The sequence below is a fragment of the Bos taurus genome, chromosome 24, assembly GCF_002263795.3.
Source record: "Bos taurus isolate L1 Dominette 01449 registration number 42190680 breed Hereford chromosome 24, ARS-UCD2.0, whole genome shotgun sequence".
In the NCBI taxonomy this organism is placed as follows: Eukaryota; Metazoa; Chordata; class Mammalia; order Artiodactyla; family Bovidae; genus Bos; species Bos taurus.
Window position 1 is genome coordinate 48,713,264 of NC_037351.1, and position 27,809 is coordinate 48,741,072.

Genomic DNA, 27,809 nt, shown 5'->3' on the forward strand with positions numbered 1-27,809 from the left:
TGCTTGTCTCATAAAATCAATTTGGAGGTTTTCTATTTTCTGGAAAAGTTTGTGCAAGATTGGCATTTATTTCTCTCTTAGATGTTTAATTGAATTCACTAGTGAAGCCATCTGGACCTGCAGATTTCCTTGTGAAGCGATTTTAAATTATGGTTTCAATTTAGGCAAGAGATAAAGGATGATTCCAGTTTTCAAGATCTTCTGATGTCAGTTTTATCTTTTTTAAAATAAATTTTTATTAGAGTATAGTTGCTGTACAGTGTTTCTACTGTACAGCACAGGAAATCAGCCATATGTATACATATACTTCCTTTTTCTTAGACTTCCTTCCCATTTAGGTCACCACAGAGCACTGAATAGAATTCCCTGTGTTACTCAGTAGGTTTTCATTAATTATCTATTCTATGCATATTATCAATTGTGTATATACGTTAACCCAGTCTTCCAATTCATCCCACACTGATGTCAGTTTTAGAGAGCTTTTTTTTTTCTTTTCAAAAAAAGAAATTTGTTCATTTAATCCAAAGTTTAAAAACAGCTTTATTGAGGCATAATTGACATACAAAAACTGCACGTGTTAAGTGCATGATTTGATTAGTTTTCATATACATATGCATATTAAAAAGCAGAGACATTACTTTGTCAACAAAGGTCCATCCAGTCAAGGCTATGGTTTTTCCAGTGGTCATGTATGGATGTGAGAGTTGCACTATAAAGAAAGCTGAGCGCAGAAGAATTGATGCTTTTGAACTGTGGTGTTGGAGGAGACTCTTGAGAGTCCCTTGGACTGCAAGGAGATCCAACCAGTCCATCATAAAGGAGATCAGTCCTGGGTGTTCATTGGAAGAACTGATGTTGAAGCTGAAACTCCAGTACTTTGGCCACCTGATGCGAGGAGCTGACTCATTTGAAAAGACCCTGATGCTGGGAAAGATTGAGGGCAGGAGGAGAAGGGGATGACAGAGGATGAGATGGTTGGATGGCATGACCAACTCAATGGACATGAGTGTGAGTAAACTTCGAGAGTTGGTGATGGACAGAGAGGCCTGGCGTCCTGCAGTCCATGGGATGGCAAAGAGTCAGACACGACTGAGCAACTGAACTGAATTGAACTGAATGCAGTCCTGAAACATCACTCCATCTATATTTAAAATTGATGAGTATCTATAATATCCTCTTACATGTTTTAATGTGTGCCTAAGCTGAACGAATTCACCCGTTTTTCACTTCTGAGACTATTTTCCTGTCCCTCCCCCACCCTTCCACCTGCTCTCCTTCCTTCCTCATCAATCTTGTTACAGGGTTGTCAATCCTTTTAAAGACAGAACTTTTCACTTTGATTCCCTTTATCATTTATTTGTGTTCTACATTTTGGCTTTTATTTCTGGGTTTTATTAGCTTTATAAAAAAATTTCTAGGTGGTTGCTTCAGTTCAGTTCAGTTCAGTCACTCAGTCGTGTCCAACTCTTTGCCACCCCATGGACTGCAGGATGCCAGGACTCCCTGTCCATCACCAACTCCCGGAGCTTACTCAGACTCATGTCCATCAAGTCGGTGATGCCATCCAAACACCTCATCCTCTGTCGTCCCCTTCTCCTGCCTTCAATCTTCCCCAGCATCAGGTGGTTGCTTAGATAATTGATTTTCAGCCTTTCTTCTATTTTGTGTGTATGTGTTAGTCACTCAGTCATGTCTGACTCTTTGCAACCCCATGACTCCACCAGGCTCCTCTGTCCATGGAATTTTCCAGGCAAGAATACTGGAGTGGGTTGCCATTTCCTTCTTCAGGGGATCCTCCCAACCCAGGGACTGAACCCAGGTCTCCAGGATTGCAGGTAGATTCTTTACCATCTGAGCCACCAGGGAAGTCTTCTATTCAACATATACAATTAAAGATATAAATTTATAAGCATAGTTTTAGTTGCAACTCACAAGTTTTCTTAAGTTTGAATATGTAGTATTTTCATTATTTGGTTTGAAATATTTCAAATTACCTTTATGATTTATTCTTTGACAGATGGGTTATTTAGAAATGCGTTTAACTGTTTAACTTCCAAATTTGTTGTTGTTTAGTCATTAAGTCCTGTCCAACTCTTTGCCAACTCCATGAACTGCAGCACACCAGGCTTCCCTGTCCTTCACTATCTCCCTGAGTTTGTTCAAACTCATGTCCATTGAGTCAGTGATACCATCCAACCATCTCATCCTCTGTCACCATCTTCTCCTCCTGCCTTCAGTCTTTCCCAGCATCAGAGTCTTTTCCAATGAGCTGGCTCTTCACATCAGGTAGTCAAAGTGTTGGAACTTCAGCTTCAGCATCAGTCCTTCTAATGAATATTCAGGGTTGATTTCCTTTAGGATGGACTGATTTGATCTCCTTGCAGTCCAAGATGCTGTCCTCTCCAGCCCACAGTTCGAAACCATCAATTCTTCGGTGCTCAGCTTTCTTTATGGTCCAACCCTCACATCCATACATGACTACTGGAAAAAACGTAGCTTTGACTAACTTCCAAATAAATGAGGATTATTACATTATCTTTTTGTAATTGATTTCCAGCTTAATTGCATTGTGGTCAGAGAACATATTTCATTGGCATTAACTCCCTTAAAGTTTGTTCAGACTTGTTTTTATAGCTCAGCACACAAATTTTGGCATGTGTGCTGTTTGTGTTTGAAAAGGAAGCTGTTGAACGTAGTGTTCTACATGCATTTATTTGGCCAAGTTTTCTAATTGCATTGTTTACATTTTCTGTAACTTGATTTTTGTATGCTTTATACTGAAATAGATGTTAAAATCTCACTATACTCGCATATTTGCCAAAATTTCCTATTCTATCAACTTTTTAAGATTGTATCATGAAGTGCAAAAAATTTAGAATTACTACCTCCTTCTGGGAATTGAAATGACTGCTTTTATTTCTAATAATGTTTTTACCTTAAAGTTTGCTGTAATGTTAATGTATCTACAATAGTTTCCTGGGTTGCTGTTTGCTGAGTATATATTTCTCTATCCTTTCCTTCAAAATTCACGTTTTAAAAGTGTTTCTTGTAAATAGCATATAATTGTTTTTGTTTCTAACTGTTAAATTCTTTCGGTTTTATTGAGATGCAGTTGACATACAGCATTTTGGAAGTTTAAGGTGTATGGCATAATGATTTGACTTTAATATATTATGAAATGATTACCACAGTAAGTTTAGTGAACAGTCATCTTCTCATATAAAAAATTAAGTAGAAAAAAGTTTTCCCTTGTGATGAGAACTCTTACGAAGTATTCTTTTAATAATGTTCATATATAACTTACAGCAGTGTTAAATTATATTTATCATGTTTTACTTCATATCCCTGGAGCTTATAACTGGAAGCTTGAATGTACTATGGTGTGTGTGTTAGTCGCTCAGTCATGTCTGAATCTTTGTGACCCCATGGACTGTAGCCCACCAGGATCCTCTGTCCATGGGATTCTCCAGGCAAGAATGCGGGAGTAGGTTGCCATTCTCTTCTCCAGTTGTACTATGGTAGTTCTTCTAAAATCAAGCCTGACAGTCTCTGTTGGTCCATTTACATTTAATGTACTAATGGATTTATCGTGTATATCTTACAACCTGCTTTCTATTTGACTCACCTATTCTTTTTTTCTACCCTCCTTGTGAAGCTCTTAATCCTGTCCAGGAATTATTCCCTCTTCCGTCATTAGTTTTGAGAAGGCAATGACAACCCACTCCAGTACTCTTGCCTGGAAAATCCCATGGACGGAGGAGCCTGGTGGGCTGCAGTCCATGGGGTCGCTAAGAGTCGGACACGACTGAGCACTTCACTTTCACTTTTCACTTTCATGCATTGGAGAAGGAAATGGCAACCCACTCCAGTGTTCTTGCCTGGAGAATCCCAGGGACGGCGGAGCCTGGTGGGCTGCCGTCTATGGGGTCACACAGAGTCGGACACGACTGAAGCGACTTAGCAGCAGCAGCAGCAGCAGCTGTCATTAGTTTGAAAGTTGTACAGTCTTACTAACATTAATCACAATATACACCCTAGACTTACCAAAAATCTAATAGTAAATGAGATTTAAAAAACTCTCTTCCAGTATGATGCACGGAGCCTAGAACACTTAAACCCTATTTAAGCCCTCCCCATCTATATGCCTTTAACACATATATAAACTTCATAAGACACAATTATTGTTTTATGTAGTATTTATGCTGACCTGTGTATTTCTCATTTTCATTGCTATTCAGTTTTTCCTAAAGCTCTTTCCTTGTATTTGGGATTATTTTCCTTCTGCCTTTAGGATACTTTTAATTTTCCTTTAGGGTATGTGTGCTAATGAATTCTCCCAGCTATTTGGATATAAATGTCTATTTTTCATTCTTGCAGGATATTTTCCCCAGTTAGAAATTTTGAGGTGGGGTGTCATTTTCTTTCAGCACTTCAAAGTCACTGTATTTCACCATGCCTGCTGAGAAGGTAGTTGTCAGTTTAATTGTTGCTCCTTTGATGGTAACCCGTCTCTTACCCATGCCCCACCCCCCAGTAGCTTTACCATCTTTTCTTTGGTTTTCTACATTTTTACTATGATGTGTCTAGCTGTGGACTTTTTATTTATCCCATTTGAGATTTGGGGCTTACTGAATCTTTGGTTTGATATCTTTCTTGAGTTTTGTCAAAGTTCTCAGCCAATATTTCTTTTGCTCTCCTACTTTTTTGAGATCTGAACTACACTGAGGTCAGATCTCACTGCATCCTTTGTCTCTTACCCTCGATTCGCTTTCTGACTCTGCTTTTGCTCTGAATTTTTCACCTTACTCATTCTTTTCTCAGTTGTGACTAATCTGCTCTTAAACCCATCAACAAATTATTAATTCTTGCTATAGTATTTTTCAGTTCTAGAATTTCCATTTGGTCCCTTTTGTTTCTAATTCTCTGAAATTCTTGGGAACACCGTTTGCTTTTAAACACAGAAAGCATAGGTGGTTCGAATTCTGTGACTGAGACACCTGGAGAGACTGTGGGCATCTTTTCCCTCTGATTTTTAGAAATGTTTTAAAAATAAAAAAAAATGTTTACTTTTGGCGGCACTAGGTCTTGTTGCTTTGAGGGCTTTTTCGAGCTGTGGCAAGGCGGGGGCTACTCCTTATTTGCAGTACGCAGGCTCCTCATCGCAGTGGCTTCTCTGTGCGGGGCTTTCTCTAGTTGTGGCAAGGTGGGGGCTACTCCTTATTTGCAGTACGCAGGCTCATCTCAGTGGCTTCTCTGTGTGGGGCTTTCTCTAGCTGTGGCAAGGTGGGGGCTACTCTTTATTTGCAGTACGCAGGCTTCTAATCACAGTGGCTTCTCTGTGCGGGGCACAGGCTCCAGGGCATGTGGACTTTAGGAGTTGTGGCTCAAGGACTCGAGAGTGCAGACTCAGGAGTTGTGGTGCACAGGGCCCCGTGGCACGTGGGATCCCCCTGACTAGGGACGGAGCCTGCATCCCCTGCATTGTAAGGCAGACCCTTAACCACTGGACCACCAGGGAAGCCCCCTCTGATGGTTTTAATTCATATAACATATTATTTGGCCTTCTCATATACCTGGATATTTCTGATTGTAACAGATAATTTGAGGCCTTGGGTTATGCTCCTATATTAGGTCAGTTTGGGCTATTCTAACAAAATACCATAGACTGGGTGGCTTAAATAAGAGACATTGATTTCTCATTTCTGAAAAGTCCAAGATTAAGGTGCTGAATGATTCCATTCCCAGTGAGGGCTTTCTTCCTGGCTTACAAACAGTGGTCTCTTTGCTGTGTCCCCTTTGATGGTGAGAGATCTCTCATCTTCCTTCTTGTAAGGGCACTAATCTCATCATGGGGCTCCACCATCGTGACCTCATCTAAACCTAATTACTCCCTTAAAGCCCAGCCCACTAATACCATCACCCTGGGATTAGGGCACAGTATGTGCAGCTGAGGTCAGAGGATACGTTCAGTCGTAACAGTTCACATTCTCCAGGGGGAAGGCACACTTGCTAAGCACTGGGGCCACCAGCAGTTCCACCTCAATCCACTTTCAGGAACTGAATGAAGTGATTGAGAAGCTGGATCACAGTATCCACAAAGGATAGTTTACTGATAGTAATGGAGTGCCAGGTAACCTAAACCAATGCTCTAATGGTGGCTTGGAAACCTGCCAAAATACTGTAAAACTTTGTTGGAGTCATCCCAGAGCCAACAAAATGATGAAGCACTACCTGGTTAAAGTCACGTGGGCCAGCTTTCCTCTTTCCAGAGGCTGTGTCTGAGTAGCTGGCACTTTTGATAGCCTGGTGAAGTCAGAAGGGTAGGGGTTGCCATACATGAGCTGACCAAGGGGGTGGGAAGTTCCTGATGAATCTTATTTTGGGTGAGAGATCCCTAATGAGATTAAATTTTATGCTTTTGAATTCTTAAAATAAAAATGCATTATTTGCTGTGGATTGTGTTATTGTGTGAATTCACTCCTCAGCTGTGTCATAGGAAGCTTGGCTCGTCAGAGACGAGAAGCCCTGAACCTCTTGACTCCTGGAGGTGATGTTAAGACACTGGAATAGCCCTGAATTTGGTGTCAGAAAGCCTGGGGATCAGTCTCTAATATCAAGTGGCAGCTACTGAAATTACACGCACCGTGCTTAGGAGGAAATTAAGAGACCAAAGGGTTGACCTTGCAAACTCAGTCTATTAAGTATCAGCAAGTACCACAGCTCTAATTTATGGCTCTTGGAAAGCAGTGACTCAGTTATGTAGAGAACTGAAATGCCTGAGGCAAGACCCCAGCGGCACAGAACCTAAAGGACAGTATGTTGCCTAAAGAATGATATATTAAGAAACTTAGGGCCTAAAAGCACCCCCTGCCACATTCCTCTTGCGGCGGAGGGGGGGGGGGGATGTTCTAACAAGCTGGAGGAACACTCACAGCCGAGTGCTCCCACTGACGCTGGTCCTGTCTGTCCTCTCCAGCTCCTGTCATTTCCTTCCGAAGGAGAGGACTGTGTGTACCGTGTACTTTCTGTGCTTCAGGGACCTTCTTTCCTTTCTCTTTGTCCTTGAGCTCCTCCACAGCCCCGCTTCCATCTGCACTGCTGAATGGTGGCCATTCTGTGATGCCGACCTTGCAAGGCTGTTGTGCACAGATCCTGCGACACCAGCCTCAATGGGCGATGGGACCAGAGCTACAGTTCTGAAGCTTGTTTGCACAGTGCCTTGAACTCTTAAGGAAAGGCGCTACTGCGAGGAGCACATTCTTTAAAAACAAACAACATGATAGATGACACACTGCAAAAACAGCTCTGTATCTTGGGCAAAATCAGATGTGAGTTTACATGCAAACACACAGTGAATGATCCTGTGTTGCCTCATTCTACATGTTTTTACTTTGTGGAAAATCGAAAAACTTTCTAAAGCAAATTAATGCAAGCATAATTCAAGTTTATCATTTTAAATTTATTGTCATGTAATAAATCTTTCACAAAAATAAAGAAAAGCCTCTGGAGGGTTTGCAGAGCTGAGGCAGTGATGCGGTGGTGTCTGGAGCGTGTGCTCGCATGCTGCCTCTGGGGCCGCAGCCCCAGCTGAACTTTTAGGCCCGTGAGGACCTCTACTGTGTGGTTGATTAAGAGCTGGGGGCGGGGGAGGACACTGTTGGAGAGCGGAGCTGTGGGGGCGCCCGGGGAAGAGACTGCGTCGCTCCCCTGTCAAGGCTCTCTTGGGTTTGCCCTGTGGCCGAGTGCTGGGGACTCCAGGCCTCCTGTGGGCAGAACTGACAGGCCTGCAGCCCAGTGACTGTCCCACGCCACTGCACGCTCCTCAGCCTCTTAGGACAGTGCTGGGGTCCTACCAGGGGCTCCTCTGTGCCACGTGACCCTTTCAAATAGCTGTGTTTTGGTTTAAAGGAAAGGAAGCAGATCAGAACGCTTGGGAAACAAATTAAAGCTACGTATCACGCTTCCATAGAGGAAATATAAATAACTGCGGCCTGAAATGGGCATCCAGTATTTTCCCCTTTTTGATTGGAGGACTCCGCCTTCCACCTTCACACTGCCTCCCCCACAGGCCAGATTAAGCAGAAGCCCTTCACAGGCCTCACCTGCTGGTCTGAGGCCCTGTCCGTGACCTTCAGGGAAACCCCAGGGTCCCAGCCACTGGTGGAGACTCTCAGGGGCCTGAGGCTGAGGAGGCAGCAGCCAGACCGCACATCCATCCAGCGCCTCAGCCAGCCAGCCTCAGGGAGCTCTGGTCTCACCCCCGTCCTGCCGATGATGATACCGGCCGGCCTCGGATACTGCCGAGAGGACGGGCAGCCGGGCTTCTCGGGGGAACCACACAAAGGCGTGCTGGTGCCTCACGTTTCACCTTCCCAGGGCTCCGCGTGAGAGAAGATGGTCAAAGGGACTCTGGTCGCCAGCCCGGGGACAGGAGAGAAGCTTCTTCCGATACAGATTAGGCAACAGCAGGTTGGAATGGGCGCCTCCCATGCAGAAAAGCACGCAACTTTTGTGTCTTTGAGACTGAAACCAGGCCCAAAGGGGTGGCTGGGGGCCCAGAGCGGGGCCCTAAAGGCCCGTCCCTTCTGTCCTCGGTGCCCGTGGCTCTGCTCGGGGCAATCCTGGCGGCCTCGTCCCTCAGAGGAGCTCAGGAAGCCAGCTGTGGCTCAGGCTCACACAGGCCCCAGAAGAGTTTAAACAAAGTCAGAGATGGACAGGAAAACATGTCTTTCATCTCGTGTGGAACACTGTATTAATCAAATTGGTCTCCTTTTTCTACTGGTCTGGTTGAAGGAAAAAAGACTGCTTTCAAAATGAAGCTTTTCTTTTCCTAATGATTAATACAGAGAAGATTAACTTAATTTGTGCTAGACTCCAATTTAATTCAGCTATAGCTCAGAGGCCAAATCCACAGAAAAGCTAATCCAGGCTTCATGAGGAGGAGCCATTTCTTTCTTTGAGGAAAAGATGTGGAGGATCTACAGGCTTGTATCCAACTGCCCAGGCTTCCATCACGGGTCCTCTGAAAGGCCACTACACACATACACGGCTTCGTTTCCTTATTAATTCCTGTCCTGTCATCTTTTCAGATTGATATTTCTCAATGTTGAAACACAAACACACCATACACACACACTCTCAGAACAAAAATCCTGAGCATGCAAAAAAGAAAAGAAAAAGAAGTATGCACTGGTAAAGTGTTGTGTGCCTAAGGCATCAGGTTTCCTGGAAAAGCTGTAGATTTTTGGTTTAGAAATAAGATTGCATGTGAAATAGCTGGTTTTTACATTTATTACGGTTGCGTACCCCCTCCCACTTTTTGCACTATAATCTAAACCGAGTGATCTACTGCCAACTGGCACCGATTCTCCAAACCCACGTGCGCAAGGGAAACACGCCTGTGTGATCCTCTTTAATAGAAGACGCACCAGGGAATCTGTCTACCTCCGTTCCCCAGAAAGAACATAAGCAGAAGGGCTGCGGCTGGAGGCGGGTGGAGGCCGGGTCGGGTAGGGGGCGGGGAACGGGCCGCTCTCAGTCGGAATCCATCGTGAACAGCTGGATGTCCTGTGGGTTCCAGTAGACGCCTACTGCCGAGTTGTACACCAGGGACCAGACGTAGGGGATAAAAAACTCCTCAGGCTGCTCCTCTTCCACATATTTGAATTTCAGTTCTGGAAATTTCTGCAACAAAAACAAGATGAGGCGATCAATCTCAGAGGCCTGTGTGAGAGCAGCAGGAGTTTGTACACGGTGTGTGGGGGGCGCAGGGGGCCCATCTCCCCTGACAGGGCAGGGGGCCTGGGAGCCCTGGGCCACAGAACCAGCCTCCCGATGATCCCCTGGAGGCCGGGTGAATCCCCCGCGGGAAGGGCACACAAGTCCACCGGCCCTGGTCAGGGACATCAGCGTGCTGAGAGCAGCAGGGCCCGGACAGGTCACGAGGCGAAGCGAGAGACATCAGGCGGGAAAGCAGGCCCTGCCCAAGGCAGACAGTGTTCAAGCAGAGACTGTTGCGTGGCTGGAGTCCCGTTGGCTGCGTCTCCTTGAGACGCCTCCCCTCTCAGGGCTGAGTCACCTTGGAGGCAAGGACGTCCCCCTCCACAGCTCCTTGGCCTTGACTATGCGGGCTGGCAGCACCATGGACCCGGGCGGACGTGGCGGGTGGGGGCACTCCAGCCCTGCGGAGCGGGCAGCAGAGGGGAGCCTGGCTCTGCCATGCTTCCGGGCGGCCTGGCTGCACTCTGCAGTGCCGGGTGAGAAGGAAGAACACGTGCAGATTCCTGGAAGTGGCACTTTCACCGCAGTGTTTCACCAGGATTGGGCTTCTCATTTTCTAATCTTACTCCTGGTCTATTATTCTAGCCAGGGCAGGGGAAGTGATGTCCTCCCACCTCTTTGGCAGCCAAGGAGCCTGGGGTCCCCAAAGGTCCCTGGTGGGGCTGCTTTCCAGGCCAAGATGATATCAGCAGGAGTGGCTGCAGTTTGGTGACCTGTGTCCCAGGTGGGGCGGGGACAAGGGGCAAGTGTCCCAGAAGGTCGAGGGGAGGGCTGAGAGAGAGAAGAAGGGAGATGCACACACAGAACGCATGGCCCACGAGAGCAGGGATTCGGAATTCACCGTGTTTGCGGCTGTGTCCCCTTAGAGAGTGGTCAGACACTTAACAAATGATTTGATGTATGACTCAAAGAAGCAATCAACCACATAAGGACCAGCTACGTCCCAGACACAATGGTGAATGCTTCACGTGTATTATGGTGGTCAATCTCCCTTAGTGAGTCACTCATTCATTACGCTATTGCTTGAATGTCTGCTCCTCTGCACACCAGGCAGTGTGTGCATCAGGGCCTCAGGATGCACAGTCCCTGTCCTCACAGAAGGGTCCTTCTCATGGAGCAGAGGGACAAAGAAGCGGCAGCCACAGAACAATGATAACAGAGTACAGTAAGTCCCCTACATATGAATGAGCTCTGTTTCGAGAACACGTTTGTAAGTCCAACCAAGTTAGCCTAGGTACACACCTGCCACGACTGGCTACCTAGTGCTGTGATGTAATAGATTCATGATACTTCTCAGACAAACGATATAGGACAAACCCCCAACACAAAGGAAAGATTTTTAATCTTACAGTTCAGTGCTTTGAAAAACACAGTCGTATAGCACAGCTGGCACACAGGGGCTGGCACCGAGTGACCAGCAAGAATTACTGGCTGCAGGAGGGAGAGGAGGTGGGAGATGGCCGAGCTGAAGGATCGTCAGCAACAGGAGATGGAGGGCGAGCTGCAATTTCACTTCTGCCTGATGTTGATCGAATGCATCTCTGAAAGTTTGAAACTTGAAGGTTTGTATGTAGGGAACTTACTGTCCTAAGAAGGGAGTTCCACTACGGAAGGACTAGTGGCTACAGAGGCCTTCGGGAGGTGGAGCGGCAGCCAGGTGAAGAGGGAAGCGAGCGCCTGCTGAGGGACAGCAGGCAAGGAAGGCATGAGGCGCTTTTTGCTGGAAGCAAGAAGAGGGACAGTGGGGGAGCCAGCCCTGGGGAGCAGGCCCAGAGGGGAGGATGGAGTCGCATGAAGAGTCCTGGCCTCCACTCAAAGGTCCTTCAAAACCTTTGAAGGGTCTCAGAAGGGGGCTTGATGGGGGAGACTTTGTGCGGGGACCACTTGATCACAGAGTGGAGAACTAGAGGGCACTGGAGGGGACAAGGCCTGGTCCAGGTGAAGGGCAAATGAGCCTGAACTAAAATGAGTTAAAAATTTGTAAACAAAAAGTGAGGGTGTCGGGGGAGGGGTGGTGGTGGTAGGTGGTGGGTTAGGGGCTAAGAGGGGGGAGGGAGTAAGGGAGTGACACACACGGAGTTCCCTGGTGGCTCAGACAGCAAAGAATCTGCCTGCAATGTTGGAGACTTGGGTTTGATCCCTGGGTTGGGAAAAGCCCCTGATGGCTACCCACTCCAGTATTCTTGCCTGGAGAACCCCAAGGACAGAGGAGCCTGTTGGGCTAAAGTCCATGGGGTCACAAAGAATTGGACACGACTGAACGACTAACATTTTCACTTTTTCACTTTCACACGGAGTTAGAGATTTTTCAGATAACCTGTGCAGTGATTAAGACTAAACATCTAAATACTGGATCCTCAGAGTTCCAGAATGATGACTGTGGGGGGGGGGCGGGGGTTAAGCAGGAAATGCTTTGTGGCAAGTAGAGTTTTGAGTTAAATTTTAGTAAAATGTATAGGAAATCATGGAAACGAGGGTCCTCTGGTCATGGCTGTTACCTCAGCATACCACGATGGCACAGTCCCCATCTGTTATAGCTTTAATGGAAACCAACTTTATTCTACGGCTCCCAGGGCATCAGTAAATACAGTCTATACACAAATGGGATTTATAAGCGGCCCAGACTTCAGCCCTACCTACCGCTATATCCGCCCTCATACATTTTATCCCATACTGTGCAAAATGATTCAGGTTTAATGCAAACCCAGGCCTTTCAGGGCACCAGTGTTTCCGAATCAGTTCTCTCCTCTCCTCAGTGCAGGCTAACGGTCTCGGTGTGCACTGAGGGCCGTGTTGGTTCTGGTGCACGGGGACAACTTCTTCCGCTGGGCTCAGGGGGCCAGTCTGGTAGACAAAGCACGAGCAGCGGGGGACGCGGCACTACTTCTGGCACTTACTGGTCTGACTGGAATTCAGTCAGTCCCCCGGCTTTCCATCCTGCGGGATTCCTCCCGCCCTGGGCCCACAGTCTCTGGGCGTGCCACAGATGCTCAGCAGCTGGGTGGTCTCTGGGGACCGGGCATCCTTGATGAGCCTCCTCACGTGCTCTGCGTTGCTTCTGGCCTGGCACGGAGTTCTCAGGTATGGGGACAGGGTTCGTGGAGGTGGCAAAAGGTCTTTGTCATGGAACCGGGTGTTTTATAGGTAGCAGCACAATGATCTTCTTTTCCATGAAAAACCTGCATCTGTAGCAAAAGGGTGCACTGAGCGGCTGCCACCAACCGAGCACTCCCTGAGCACCAGGCCGGTCTAGAAGCTCCCCTGACGTGTCGTGGTCAGTCACCACGGTGTCCTGGCGAGGCCCATGTGGCCAACTCCACAGACGAAAGGTGAGGTGGGGCCTGGAGCAGCTGATTGGCCCGTTTCAGGTTACACAGCATGTGGGGAGGAGTCAGGACTGGAGTCTGGGTCTGACTTGGTGGGAAAGTCTGACAAGAGATCCCACAGTCAGCCAACTGCTCTGTCCCAGATCCAGTTCTCCAAGGCTCCAGGGGCCCTTTCACTGTATGGATAGAGCCTAGCACACACACTGCTGGTCCTGAAAGACATGACCAACCCCACAGTGATGTCAGGCATCAAAAAAGTGGGGCTTCCCTGGTGGTCCAGTGGTTAAGAATCCACCTTGCAATGCAGGGGACACCGGTTCAGTCCCTGGTCCGGGAAGCTCCCCATGCCTTGGAGCACGTAAGTTCGAGAGCTACAACTACTGAGTCCAAGTGCAGCCCCCACTGCAGCCTGCACACCTAGAGAAGCCGCCGCGATGAGAGGCCCACAGGCCTCAACAGGAAGACAGCCCCCGCTCTCTGAAACTAGAGAAAGCCCCCACACAGCAGTGAAGACCTAGCACAGCCAAAAAAAAAAAAAAAAAAAAGAACCAAGAAAGTATGGTGGACTGTGTGTGTGAAGAAGAAATAAGCTTCACCCTCTAATAATGAGGATGCAAGTCCTAGCTCTCGGAGTGGCCTCAGCTCTAGAAAACCTTTAACACTGTCTTGGAGGGGAGGGAGTGGGCCGGGGGCTCAGAGGTGGCGGCTTGAAACCTGCCCCCCAACACAGCAATGTCTCTTTCAGCTGGAATAATAGCATCCCACATTTTCAAGTGGGAATGTCACCAATACGACGCATTTCTGGTTGTTAGTGACAAAAATGACTAAAAGACGTGAAGCCTTTTCTCCATCAAGTGACTATTCAGGGGTTTTCCTATGAAGGCAGGCCTCAGGAAAGGACATGAGGCAGCTTACCCGAGACCGCTTTCTGTCCCTCCAGGGAGGGTGGGATGGAAATAAAATGAGCAAACTGCTTTCTCAAGAATTCCCTCCAATTAAATAAAAGAAACTTAGGCAAGAGCTGCTCAGTGGGATGGCACTGCATTCATGTGCTGGCACCAAGTCTACTTGCCCTCATGGTTTTGGGGAAACTCTGACGACTCTTGCGTTAGGACGAGTCATGAGTCAAACGTTGCCTTTAGGTCACACGCAGCTAGGCCAGATCCAGGAAAAGGCCATCAGGAGAAGCGCCTGGCACCCCCCACAGCTTCCCTTTCTAACACCTGGTAGAAACGAAGCTGAAAATGCCTTGTTTTTATTTTTGCGCGAGTTTACTTCAAAATAATCCATCTCACTCTGGAGAGAGTAGTATACAAAACCTGCATGTAGGATAATACCCAGGTGAATATCCATAGATAATAGTACATAAAAGTAATATGAAATACTATAAAGCTTACTTGACAATAGCAGACATGTATTTCATTACAAAGTTTTTCAAGCTGATCAATGATTATACAAGTTCTCCATCAAAGCTTAATCAATTCTGAGATTATGGATAACATTTATAGCTACCGTAACTGATTACCTATTACATGGCAGGCATGTTCAAACACATGACATATAGTTACTCATTTAATCTTTGAAGTAACTAGAAAAAGCATCTGAAAAACAGGCACATGATCTGAGTTCTAGCCCCAGCTTTTCCCATCCATCCATCCATCCATCCATTCATTTATTCAGCAAAACTTCCTGAGAGCCTACTGTGTAGCAAGCACAGTACTAATAACATAGCTGTAAATAAGATGTGCATAATTTCAGCATTTAAGAGCTAAGAGTCCACTCATGATTAGCCAGGTGACTTGGGAAAAGTCTTGTATCCTCATTCCGACTTAGGCTCTTAAAAGATAAGAGTTTACTCTACTCTGAGATTTTGAATTTAACCATTCTGTTTACTTCACATAAATGAGATTAAGTGCCTAATACAGATGAAGCACTCAATAAATGTTGGCTATTATTACTGACATTAAAGTGACATGCAAATGTAAGGTATTTAAAATGCTTTTATTTTAGAACTTTTAGTAAGAAAATTCAAAGTCTAGAAATACCACCTTTGGCCTTGTCCTAAGCCCATTTCTCATATTTTACCCACGTGGACATTTCTAGCCTGGCAACCCCATTTCCTGACTGTTAATACTAATAGAAACATAAAGAACCTGAGCCTTCCCACATAAAAACCTGGGAAATGCACTGACAAATGGCTTAAAAGCGACAGACTTCTCTTCATTAACGTTTTTAAAGAACAAAGTTTGGTCACAGCAAAGGTAGGTTCTGAAGAATGGCCTTCTGTCTGTCTGGATCCTCACTTGTTGAATCGAGAGCTGTATAAACAAATGCATGCCTTCCTGTCTGTGCATGTCCCTGTGCTGCAGCTAGTTAGCCGGAAGGGAGGTGGGGCTTGGCTCTGAGGGGAGTTTAGAGCCATCCTGATGAGAAGAGAGGGGTCACCTCGAAGCTATATTTGACATCAGTCTCCCTGGATAATTCTGTGGCAAACGCAACAACCTCCAACAGGGGTGTGGCGTCTAGCTCCGAGAGGACACGGCTGGAGAGGCTGCGGTGGCCAGGAGTGGGGACGCCAGGCCTCCTGTTAGCTCACAGAGCCCACCCAGCAGGGGCGCTCTGAGGAAGGGACACACCGAGGGTGCCCAGGGCCCAGGGTCGTGGGTCACTTCACCCATGACTACCCACTAACCAGCAGCACCTCTCAGCTCGTTGGCTGGTCTCCTTCACAGCCATCGGGGTTGAGCTTGCATATGTGTTCGTTCACTTGGGTGCCATCTGTTCCCCTCCAGAACGCAGGCCGCAGGGAGGCAGGGCCCTCGCTAAGACGACAGCATCTAGCACGCCACTGACAATGAGGACACGTTTGCTGAACAACGAATTAAATGAACGAGTGCATGCCTTCAACTCTACACATAACCCTGTGACATACGACTATTAACTATGTTGAATGGATAAGACAACCAAGGCTCAAAAGGACAAATAAGACGCCAAAGAGGACAGAGCTAGGAAGTGGAGGAGCTGGAGGCCAAACAAAACTACACCTCTCCCCTGCGCGCCCCTCAGAGTCGATAGGGACCCAGCTGTGCGTTTGTTTAAAATGTCTACATCCCACACGGACGGGGGGTTTTCACGTCTCTCTAGTAATGATAAAGAACCTCAAGCATTTCTTCCGCGTTTCCAGCCGCTAAGTCACTAGCCCTCTGTGCTTGAGCATCCTCACGGGAGTGGACGGGACTGCTCCCCAGCTCTGCAGCCCAGGTGGCCTGGGGCTGGGGGTCAGGAGGCGTCGGCCCTCTCCTGGCTCGGCCACTGGCAGGCTGAGCTGCATGGGGCAAGTCACAGCGTTTCTGCAGGACTCAGTTCTCTCGCCTTGTAGAAAATGAAGGGCCCTGGGCTTCTTCTGAGTCTCCTAGGTGTGACTTTATGAGATGACCCCAGTAAGGGCTCCACTTTGGGATTCTCTGCATGCCCCCCAGGCTCTGCTGGGTCCACCTGGAGAAAAGGGCTGGATGAGTTGGGTTGAGGGACAGCCCTCAAGTCAAGCACTTGCAGGCTGCCACTCAGCCAGGCATCACCTGGGGGCAGTCTCAGCGGAGAGGGTCAATATCTGAAGGTTCCTGAGCTGTCCTGGGGGCTGACAACAGTTGGGTTTTAAAGGCTAAGACTCCTCAAATGCTTAACAATCAAGACACACATGAGGCTGTGGTTGGCCTGCTGAGGTCTGAGAGCTCGTGGCTAAGTGGGCTGAGGTCCCAGGCGTGGCTGCTTCCATGGAGTGTGTGCCACTGGACACAGGGCAACCTAGAGAGCAAGCAGAGACAGAGGGGCACGGACACATTTCTGTTAGTAGCAAAACCCAAACACTGCAGACAGTACACGCTCACGGCCCTTGAGTTCTAGTACCAGCTCTTCCCTCCTCAAGGGAACAAGTGGGCTGAGGGTTATTTGCTTGAAATTTTTCACCAGCACTTAAAAGGTTCAGAAAAGGGGGATAAAGCATAAACAGTAAGAAAAACAGAGCATTTTCTCCAGGATTGGCTATAACAAAACAAACGTAACAAAGCACAAGGTAAAAAGCTTTCTCTTTCCTGCAATGAGTTGTTTTTAAGACAGTGTACTGGGAAGATTTTAAAAGGGCGAATAATAGGCATAAATCATAAGAGTTTGGAAAACACCATTCAGTCAGTCTGACTGAATGGGAGCATAGCCTCTGCATAACGAACCCTGTCCAAGGAGCACCGAATTTGACACCCTTCCCAACGTCTCCCTGTCTATCGAGTCGGAGAGCGAGCCCACCTGGGTTGAGACTGAAACAGACATTCTTAAAAAAATGTGCTCCTCTAAAAGAGATCTGTAGATGGTGATTGCAGCCATGAAATCAAAAGACGCTTACTCCTTGGAAGGAAAGTTATGACCAACCTAGATAGCATATTCAAAAGCAGAGACATTACTTTGCCAACAAAGGTCCGTCTAGTCAAGGCTATGGTTTTTCCAGTGGTCATGTATGGATGTGAGAGTTGGACTGTGAAGAAGGCTGAGTGCCGAAGAATTGATGCTTTTGAACTGTGGTGTTGGAGAAGACTCTTGAGAGTCCCTTGGACTGCAAGGAGATCCAACCAGTCCATTCTGAAGGAGATCAGCCCTGGGTGTTCTTTGGAAGGACTGATGCTAAAGCTGAAACTCCAGTACTTTGGCCACCTCATGCGAAGAGTTGACTCATTGGAAAAGACTCTGATGCTGGGAGGGATTGAGGGCAGGAGGAGAAGGGGACGAAAGAGGATGAGATGGCTGGATGGCATCACTGACTCGATGGACACGAGTTTGAGTGAACTCCAGGAGTTGGTGATGGACAGGAAGGCTTGACATGCTGCAATTCATGGGGTCACAAAGAGTCGGACACGACTGAGCAACTGAACTGAACTAAAAGAGATGCTGGGAAAGATTAAAGGCAATAGGAGAAGAGGGTACAGAGAATGAGACAGTTGGATGGCATCACTGACTCAACGGACATGAGTTTGAGCAAATTCCGGGAGAAAGAGTGAAGGACAGGGAAGCCTGGTGTGCTGCACGCAGTCCACGGGATCGCAGAAAGTCAGATACGACTTCACAGTTGAACAGCAACAACAACAATACTCTTAGAACTCTGAGAGCTAAGGAAAAGAAAGACAAAAAGCTCTATTCACACTAAAGACACTGGGGACACATTTTGTTAAGATTCAGCCCAAGAAATGTCATAGTCTGAATGTCAGATCAACAACCTAGAAAAAGTCACTTTTTCCTCTGCTCTTTTCTCGCCTGTGAAGAACGCTAATGCCATCCTGCGTGGGCTCAGGGAGGCCCAGGTTCCTCACTTGAGAGCATCTTCACTCCTGACCCGGTCAGCAGGGCCCAGGCCACCGGGCTCTTCCCTACTCTGAAGCCGTCCTCCCCCTGTCTACCTCATCTCCTTTTTTGCCTTCTAAGGCCCCTCTTTGGGCCTCAGTGAGGGACTCCTGGGTAGATGGGCTTGAGAACCCACTGAAGATCCGGGAAAGCAGAGGAGGGGGCTCTGGGGGGGATGGGGGCTTTGGTGTGACAGTTATGGCAAGAAGGGGTGAGGAGAGGGTGGGGAGCTGGTCACCGCAGGCCCAGGCGTTCACCCATCTCCTTCTGAGACAGTTGTGACTCAGCTCAACAAGGAGGGAAAACCCATCTCTCAAGCTCAGGGCTTGGTCTCAATCCAAAGCTACTTACAACAATCTTGTTGTTTTGACTTTTGGAGCCAGAGGTAATGCTAGACTCTCTCGAGTTTGGCCGGAATGTTTTTTATCAGCTCCAGTGAATCAACCCACCGCAGTGGGACATCCGGACGCCCAGCCCAGAGACAAAGCAAAGGTCTGATTTGGTGGTTGAGACTCGGGTGTAATAAGCAGACCAAACGCTTTAAAGACTGTCTCTGCTGTCAGCCATGTGATCTGGTGGAAACCCACAGGAAGTTCAGTGAACAGATGTAGGGCTCAACTGCAATAATTTTATTACCGCAAAAGTTCAATGGAGTTTTCCCCCTTCCACCATTTATATAGATAGCATCAGAAACTCTAGCAAGTCCCTGGCGTGGCTCCAGAAAGTTTAGTGCGATTTAAAATCAAACAGCTAGACAGCACATTACAGAAAATTCTTTCAAAGACGGAATCAAGCCTCTGAATAGACAAGTGATGGGTGATGGCTGGCAACAAGGCAGCCCGTCACTACTGGGAGATGGTGTGGCACGGGGTGGGAGAGGCGAGTCGCTGCCAGTGGCATGCCCCGGGGCGGTGGTGGTCAGGTTCTGTGCACATGGAAAGCAAACTGATTTCAAGATCCTCGTCGTAAGATATCCCGGTAGGCATTTACACACAATTATTTCATCTAGCGGTGAACTGGGGATGAAGAACCAGTTTCCCTACTATGCCTTCCCTGATTTAATCTCACTGTCTAATGTTGGGTCCCTCAGGAATGGGTCCTTAAACTAAACACAGGAGGTGAGCGCCAACTCTATATAAAGCATTACACTTGGAGGAAAGGAGGAAAGGAAAAGGAATAATTGCTGCTCCTCTAACAGGGGGATAAGTTAGCAGGAGGAATAAGAATGGTGGGAGCATGACATAAGATGCAAGGGACGTGCCCCAGGCAGACTGGCTAACACTGGGGTCAGACGACCGTGGGTGGGCTTGAATGGCAAGCTCTACGAGAAGCATCCATATGATCAATTCAGCTAAATTACAATCTGAACAACCTGAACTGCAGGCTCTTCTTTGTGTGATGGAATCCACTGTAAATGGATCAAATATTATTGTTAACTGACATAAAGGAGATAAGCACTGGCCTGTGAAAAACAGCAACACTGGATGTGGAGCAGTCCTATTTTGTGCAAATTAGTTTCAAAGTGAATGAAAAACTAAATTCAAAGTATAGAAAATTAGAAGGGGTCATGTGTTTTTACTTTAATCTAATTTTATTTTTGGGGACTTCCCCGATAGCTCAGTTGGTAAAGAATCCATCTGCAACGCAAGACCGGGGTTCAATTCCTGGGTTGGGAAGTTCCGCTGGAGAAGGGATAGGCAACCCTCTTCAGTATTCCTGGGCTTCCCTGGTGGCTCAGGTGGTAAAGAACCCACTTGCAATGAAGGAGACCTGGGTTGGATCCCTGGGTTTGGAAGATTCCCTGGAGAAGGGAAAGGCTACCCACTCCCATATTCTGGCCTGGAGAATTCCATGGACTGTATAGTCCACAGGGTCACAGAGAGTCAAACACGACTGAGTGACTTTCACTTCCGCCTGCACCGTGTGGGGTGCAGGATCGAATCCACATTCCCTGTAGTGCAAGCGTGAAGTCCTACCACTGGACTGCCAGGGAATTCCCTAAAGGGCCATTTATTAAAAATTATAAATTAAGAGGTACAAAGCTGACATGTCTGTCATGAGGTGGCTCAGAATACAGTCATGATACCTTGCATGTCTAAGCGCACGATGGCTGGCTACGCAGTGGGCACTTTTGGAATCTTCCTGGGAAGAAGAGAGCTACAAGGTGAGCAGGCATGCTAAGTCGCTCAGTGTCTGACTCTGCAACTCCATGGACTGTAGCCTGCCAGGCTCCTCTGTCCATGGCATTCTCTAGGCAAGAATACTGGAGTGGGTTGCTGTTTCCCTCCTCCAGCTGATCTTCGCAATCCAGGGATCAAACCTGCATCTGTCTCCTGCATTGGCAGGCAGGTTCTTTACCACTAGCGCCACCTGGGAGACCCAGGGTGAGTGGACACCTATGAATATTTTGAAAGCTCCGGCCAGAAGACCACCTCTGAGATTACAAGGGACACTAATGGCTCTGTGACTGGTGGCAAAACAAAACAAAACAAACTCTTAGGAAAAACAGAAAGATACAATATAAGATTGAGCCTATACTTGCGAAGAATTCTCCACCATCGCACCATCAGCCAGAATCTGAAGCCTGCTGGAGTCTGAAGTCAGACTCTCTCTCAGAGGTCCAGGTTAAAGGGGGTCATGAAATGGGGATGTCTTCCGTTTGAAATTTCTCTCTTTTTTCGGGAGAAGGGGCACTGGTAGGGCAGCCTGCAGGAGCAGGAAGGAAGAACAGGCTCTCCTGCTACAGGGAGAGTTTGAGACAGGCCTTGACAAGTGGGTACTGACCTGTAGGGGCTGGGGGGGGGCGCAGGGAGGAAGCTGGCATTGCTGGTGGCGAGACGTTGTGAGCAAACACTGAGGCTGACGACACACTTGCAGGCCTGGCAAGTTGTAGGGCCTGGACACAGGCTCCAAGGCCAGCAGCTGGGGATGCTGCTGGAAAGGAGGGATGAAGACAAGAGGGGCCTCGAGGGCTGGGACAACACATCGATTCATTCAGTGTGCCTAGAATTGAGAGAAGAGGCACGCTGGGGATAGATATTTCTAATGTAAACATCATTAACTCTGAGATGGCAGTTGAAGTTGCCAAGTGTGTAAACTCAAGAAGACTGAGCTGCAGTACTGAGTACTGACTGAGTATTGATTGAGTATTGTAGTATTCAAAACCCTGTTCTAAAGGCAAATCAATTTGAATACAGAAGACCGGGAGAAGAATGTTTTGATTCCATGGTAGGAGATGAAGGGTAAAAGTTAAGAATTCACTGGCAGAACTTCTTGGCTGAAAGCCAGCCCAGAGGGGAGCCACAGATGACTGGAAAAGTGTATTCTTCCTGCAGTGGGCTCCTTATTTTGGACAGGACTCAGATACCTAGGGCTTCCCTCATAGCTCAGTTGGTAAAGAATCTGCCTGCAATACAGGAAACCCTGGTCTGATTCCTGGGTTGGGAAAATCCACTGGAGAAGGGATAGGCTACCCACTCCAGTATTCTTGGGCTTCCCTTGTGGCTCAGCTGGAAAAAATCCATCTGCAATGAGGAAGACCTGGGTTCAATCCCTGGGTTGGGAAGATCCCCTGGAGAAGGGAACGGCTACCCACCCCAGTATTCTGGCCTGGAGAATTCCATGGACTGTAATAGTCCATGGGGGTCGCAAAGAGTCAGACACAACTGAGTGACTTTCACTTTCAGATACCTGGTTAAGAGAGTGAGACCCCAGGGGAAAAAAATGCATTACTAGGAAATAAAAGTCCAAGTAGAATAAAAGCTCCATGAGGGCAGGGATTTTTTTTCCCCCTACTGATGCATCCACCAGTGTGAAGATTGCCACGGACTTGAGAGAGATTTGCGGAGTGAATGAATAAACGAATGAATGAAGAGGTAAAAATTGCTGTTTGTAAAAAACTCAGAGTTATTGGCTGGGTGGGGGTGGGGTGAGGTGGGTGGGTGGCAGATTCCCCTGGTAGCTCATCTGGGAAAGGATCCACCTGCCATGCAGAAGAACCTGGTTTGATCCCTGGGTTGGGAAGTTCCCCTGGAGAAGGGATAGGCTACCGATTCCAGTATTCTTCGGCTTCCCTGTTGGCTCAGATGGTAAAGAATTCGCCTGCAATATAAGAGACATGAGTTCGATCCCTGGGTTCGGAAGATCCCCTGGAGGAGGGCATGGCAACCCACTCCAGTATCCTTGGCTGGAGAATTCCCATGGACAGAGGAGCCTGGTGGGCTGCAGTCCGTGAGATTGCCAAGAGTCCAGTATGACAAAGCGGCTAAGCATTTTGGGGAGGTGGGGGACAAGAGGGAAAAATTGAGTCCTGTACACTGGATGAGTCAGGGGAATAACTGCTCAATTTATTTGGGACAAAATGAGCCAAATTAATTTGAGATGCAAATGAACTGACTTACTGGGATTTGGGGGCAATACTTAACAAACTCAATAGATTAACTTACTTCTCAAACTACCTGTTCTCCTTGCTCACCACCATCCTACCACCGTCATAATCTGGCTTACCTAGGAAACTGGATCCTGGATAATGGATGACATTAATATAGATAGTCACGGTCATATTTTATATTTCAATATATACCTAATTATGGAAAATAAACGAGTTCATAAACATGTGCTAGTCATGAACCGACACATAATATGTGACTGGAAAAAAGTTCATTTTTAATGAGTCCTTTACTTTTTCCTTTTGTCAACACTATAGTATGGTTTTTAAAACGGGGGAGGATAAGGCCTTAAAATGTAAACAGTAAGTCCTAGTTAGTGTGTCTGTGATAATATTTCTTTATACTTTTTTTTTTTTTTTTCAGATTAATATGTGAATTAAGAGGGAGTGGGAGATAGAGATTTTGGAGAAAGATTCTGAATCCTGTTTAGACAAATTCTGGCAAAGCAAGGATCTTCGCCATGTCTGAAATGTCACATGTGGGTGACACGTGGTGGCTGTGGGGACAAAGACACAGAAGAGGCTTTGCTGGCATTCCCCAGACAGACTGAGGTGCCTCTGAGTGAGAGAGAGTCTCTGTGATTATGTTAGGCGAGAAGACACTCTTTACCACAGTATGTCAGAGAGATCTGGAAAGAGAATTCCAACTAAGATGAACGCAGAGGTAAGAAGTTGTCTTTAATTTCTTAAGAGTTATCTCCTTTGAACATTCTTAGGATTTAAGTTATAAGCAAATGTGACAGTTTTTCAAAGCCTTCTTAAAAAGTCTTGCCTGAATTATTTCTTAGCAGGAAGTTAAAACAAGTCTCTGATAATTAATATCCCTATGTATCCACTATATAGGAGAATTTTTCCCCTCTGCTTATGGAAAGAATAATCTATTCCCAGTGTTCTATGAAAAGCCTGTGGTTGCTAAACCAATTATGCTTTCTTCAATCTACTTGGAGAAAATTCCACTTAAATCCCATGATTCTAAAGGCCAGCATTTCACAACCTAAAGTTCAGTCTCAGTGCTTCCCATGGCTATCTTTCCCAGTGACGCAAGTATGATCCATCAATGGATGAACCACATCTGTGACTTCCTGTCAGATGCTAAGTCCTGGACCTGTGGTTACTCCAACATTCGTGATCAATGAATTAAAAGCACAAAATGAGGTTCGTTTCCTTCTCCACAATCATGAGGACTAATAAAGGGAATGAGGAAACTGAGAGGAAAGGGAACAGAAGCAGAATGCTCCAGAAAATTCCTAATAATCCTGTTTGTTGTTAGGAAGTGAGTCTGCCTTAGATTCCACTCAGTGACAGTTATGCCACTGTGAGACAGAGCTATCTAGAAAATGGGCACTCCCAGCTTCAATTAGACAGGCCTAGGTCACCTAGAAAAATCTGTATTACTTTCCTGGACCTCATTGACACTATGGGATCCTAGAATCACACAATGTTAGCACTAGAAGAGACTCTCAATTTTAAAAAGAAGGTACAAAAAACCCCCACAAAAATCCTTAACAGTTATAAGGTCCACCAAGTTAACTGAAATTCATATTAAATGACTATACATTGATTTCCTCAAGAAACTGTGCTAATATAGGGAACATATTCATCATCTTAGTCCAAAACTCCCTTAGACTTGGGCTTGTTCCCTTTGGGGAAGCCATTGACACTGCCTCAAAATTTAAAAAAAATGCTATTGATAAAATAGTTGTGTTTTTATCCCCCTGAAGCCAGTAAACATATTATCAAATGATTGAAAAGTTTGATTTGGTATGATGCATCACATTGTAAGGGGTTTCCCTGGTGGCTCAGATAGTAAAGAATCTGCCTGCAACATAGGAGATGCAGGTTCAATCTCTGAGTTGGGAAGATCCCCCGGAGACAGGAATGGCAACCCTCTTCAGTATCCTTGCCTGGAGAATCACATGGTCAGACAAGTCTGGCAGGCTACAGTCCACGGGGTCGCAAAGAGTCAGACACGACTGAGCAACTAAGGACACACAAACCACACTTAAGATACAGTCTCACTACGTAAAACAGCTATTAGTTGTGGGACACGCAATTCGTTGAAAACCCCAAGACAGGAGATAAGCAATGAATGCATCAGAATGAACTAACCGAAGCAGTTTGCTTAATTTTTCCCAAGGAAAACATGAACAGGAAGAAGCAAAGACAGAGCGAAGTGGGTGGTGGGGTATGTCTGTGCAGGGTGGTGGGTGGTGGTGGTGGAATGAGAGAAACACACAGGAGAGCTATGTGATTTGACCACTAGGACCAAAAATAAGACGGGGAACCTGTCCTACTGTACATTAAACTATAAAGCTGAAATAACTGGCTGGCGTACTATCCTCCCTCTAATTTGGACCACCACAGATGTATATGATTTAGCACTTATACCTGCTATGTTATAATTACAGAAGAATTAACCAAAAAGCTGTATAAAATGGGTATTTTATGTATCTAGGGAATACATCCCTACGCATCTAGGGAATACAGGCTACATTTCATTTTACAGTGAAAAAAATGTGCTTGAGATTTAAATTTCCGAAAGTTTTGCAAGTTAAAGATGTATATACTTCAAAATGCGCACAACTCCACGAAAGGACCAGAGGCCCCTAACTTACCAGCCTTGTTCCTCTTCTCTTTCCATCCTGATCAACTGATCAATCTGTCAGGTAGAAAACTTTATGGAGTATGGCAAGTATAAAGCAAAGTTCAGATGCTCACAGAGCTGAAAATCTAGTACGGAGACAAACTGTAAATGCACGAACTAAACATGTAAATATCCATCTCATTGTTAAATACCAAGAGTAGTGATACAGGCCGTGAACTGCTGTGAAGTTTCCAGCAGGAAGAGATGAATACATCTGTGTCTGGGACAGTCCCCGTGGAGGCAGGGGGACCTGGGCTGTTAAGGCAGACAAGAGGTGAGGAGACCACCACTTCAGGCAGGGACAGGCAAGGCAGCAATGAAGAGTGGGCTCAGGGGCTGGTGGGCAGAGAACATGGGGCCTGGGCTCAGAGTCTGAATGGTTCTCATTTTTCCTGGACTCTTCAGGCATCAGGGAGAGGGCTATAAAGCAGGTGAGGGGTGAAGTTTATTCAGACAACTGGGTGCTACAGATGGTGGTGCTAACAGTGACACTTACATGTGTGTGACTGTGTGTGTGTGTGTGAGTGAGAGACGTTTCCCCCAACAAACTACATCCATTTCTTCTCCCCACCCAAGTTAGAGAAATGAGATCTACTGACCAGCAGCATTGGTATCACCTCTTAGAAAATCAAATTCTTGGGTCCCAGAAATTCTGTGATTCAGGAAGGCAGAAGGGAAAGAATGACCTGAGAGAGAAAGAATTTCCATTCTGGAGGAGCCATATGAAGGAGCACAGGTTCTCAAGAATCAGGAAGAAGGATAGTGCAGAATGGCAAAGGGCACCCTCCCACAGGGGAGTTAGAAGGACAACCATGTATGGCTCCCTCAACTGGCACATGGGGATACCGAGGCCTTTAATAAGAACCATTTATTTCATTATACAACAAAAGTCCACACGGTGGAAGCTATGGTTTTTCCAGTAGTCATGTAAAGATGTGACAGTTGGACCATAAAGAAGGCTGAGCACCAAAGAACTGATGCTTTCAAATTGTGGTGCTAGAGATGACTTTTGAGAGTCCCTTGAACAGCAAGGAGATCAAACCAGTCAATCCTAAAGGAAATCAATCCTGAATTGGAAGGACTAATGCTGAAGTTGAAGCTCCAATACTTTGGCCACCTGATGTGAAGAGCCGACTCACTGGAACAGACCCTGATGCTGGGAATGATTGAGGGCAAGAGGACAAGGGGACAACAGAGGATGAGATGACTGGATGGCGTCATCAACCTACTGGACGTGAATATGAACAAACTTCGGGAGATAGTGAACGACAGGGAAGCCTGGCATATTGCAGTCCATGGGGTCACAAAGAGTCGGACATGACTTAGCGACTGAACAACAACAATTTCAGATGGCAATGTGGCAGAGACAACAAGAAATAAGCATTTGGGGTCACCGGGTAGGCTGGCCCTAAGACACAGACAGAAGCTGGGAACCATCTCTGTGGAGTCTGAAAACAAAGTGAAGGTAATAAGAGAGAAAAAAAGGGAAAGGATGGAAAAAAAAATTGTGCTTCAAGATGATCGAATCTTCCATTGACAAAAGCCTGTTCTTTGCCATTCATGGAGCCTGCTTTTACCCTTTCCTATACCAAAAAACATAAGTTTAAGTTTCTTGTCTTAGTGTGTTAGAAGTTTAAAAACTGGCCCTCCATATTTAAAATGGGAGTGTGGTGCAGGCTTCAGGGCAGGCTGGAAATTTAACTGCACTGTATACCAGCTAAGTTCACATGAGTTTAATTTTTTCCCATAATTTTTTTAAGAAAGGAATGTTTTACCATTTTATGAATAAGCAATACCACTGCAGGCACATTTTGTAAAACATATGCTCAGAGGTGGCAAAGCGGTGGTACTAGCCAACTGGACTGGGAGGCCCAGAAAAGAGTGACTCTACATGCTCTGAAGAGGGCTCATCACGGAGCCCAGGCCTGGCACTGACCCAGCTCATATCCTGGGTCAAAGCCTCATACCTACCCTACTACCTGCATACGATCTTAAAAAGGGGTATTTCATAAACTGGAAACATCACATAAAAAGGACTGCCCTTGGACTTCCCTGGTGGTATGGTGGATAAGAATCCATCTGCCCATGCAGGAGACACGGGTTTGATCCCTGATCCAGAAAGATCCCACACACTGTGGAGCAACTAAGCCTGTGGGCCAGCACTACTGAGCCTGTGCTCTGGAGCCCGTGTGCCACAACGACTGAAGCTGGAGTGCCCCAGAGCCCG

General features: G+C 46.6%; 1 protein-coding gene across 7 annotated transcripts in view; it reads right to left on the minus strand.

Annotated features, from left to right (window-relative positions):
• Positions 1-9,273: 9,273 nt before the first annotated feature.
• The window catches only part of DYM (dymeclin), a 400,521-nt gene continuing 381,985 nt past the window's right edge, over positions 9,274-27,809 (minus strand). For 6 of the 7 annotated variants that reach the window (XM_005224266.5, XM_059880986.1, XM_024984401.2 and 3 more), the window contains one exon: positions 9,274-9,684. In XM_005224266.5, the coding sequence (XP_005224323.1) occupies positions 9,535-9,684 (150 nt within the window). In that variant the 3' untranslated portion in view covers positions 9,274-9,534. The remainder of the gene's footprint in view (positions 9,685-27,809) is intronic. The other variant, NM_001192999.1, reaches the window with a different exon arrangement.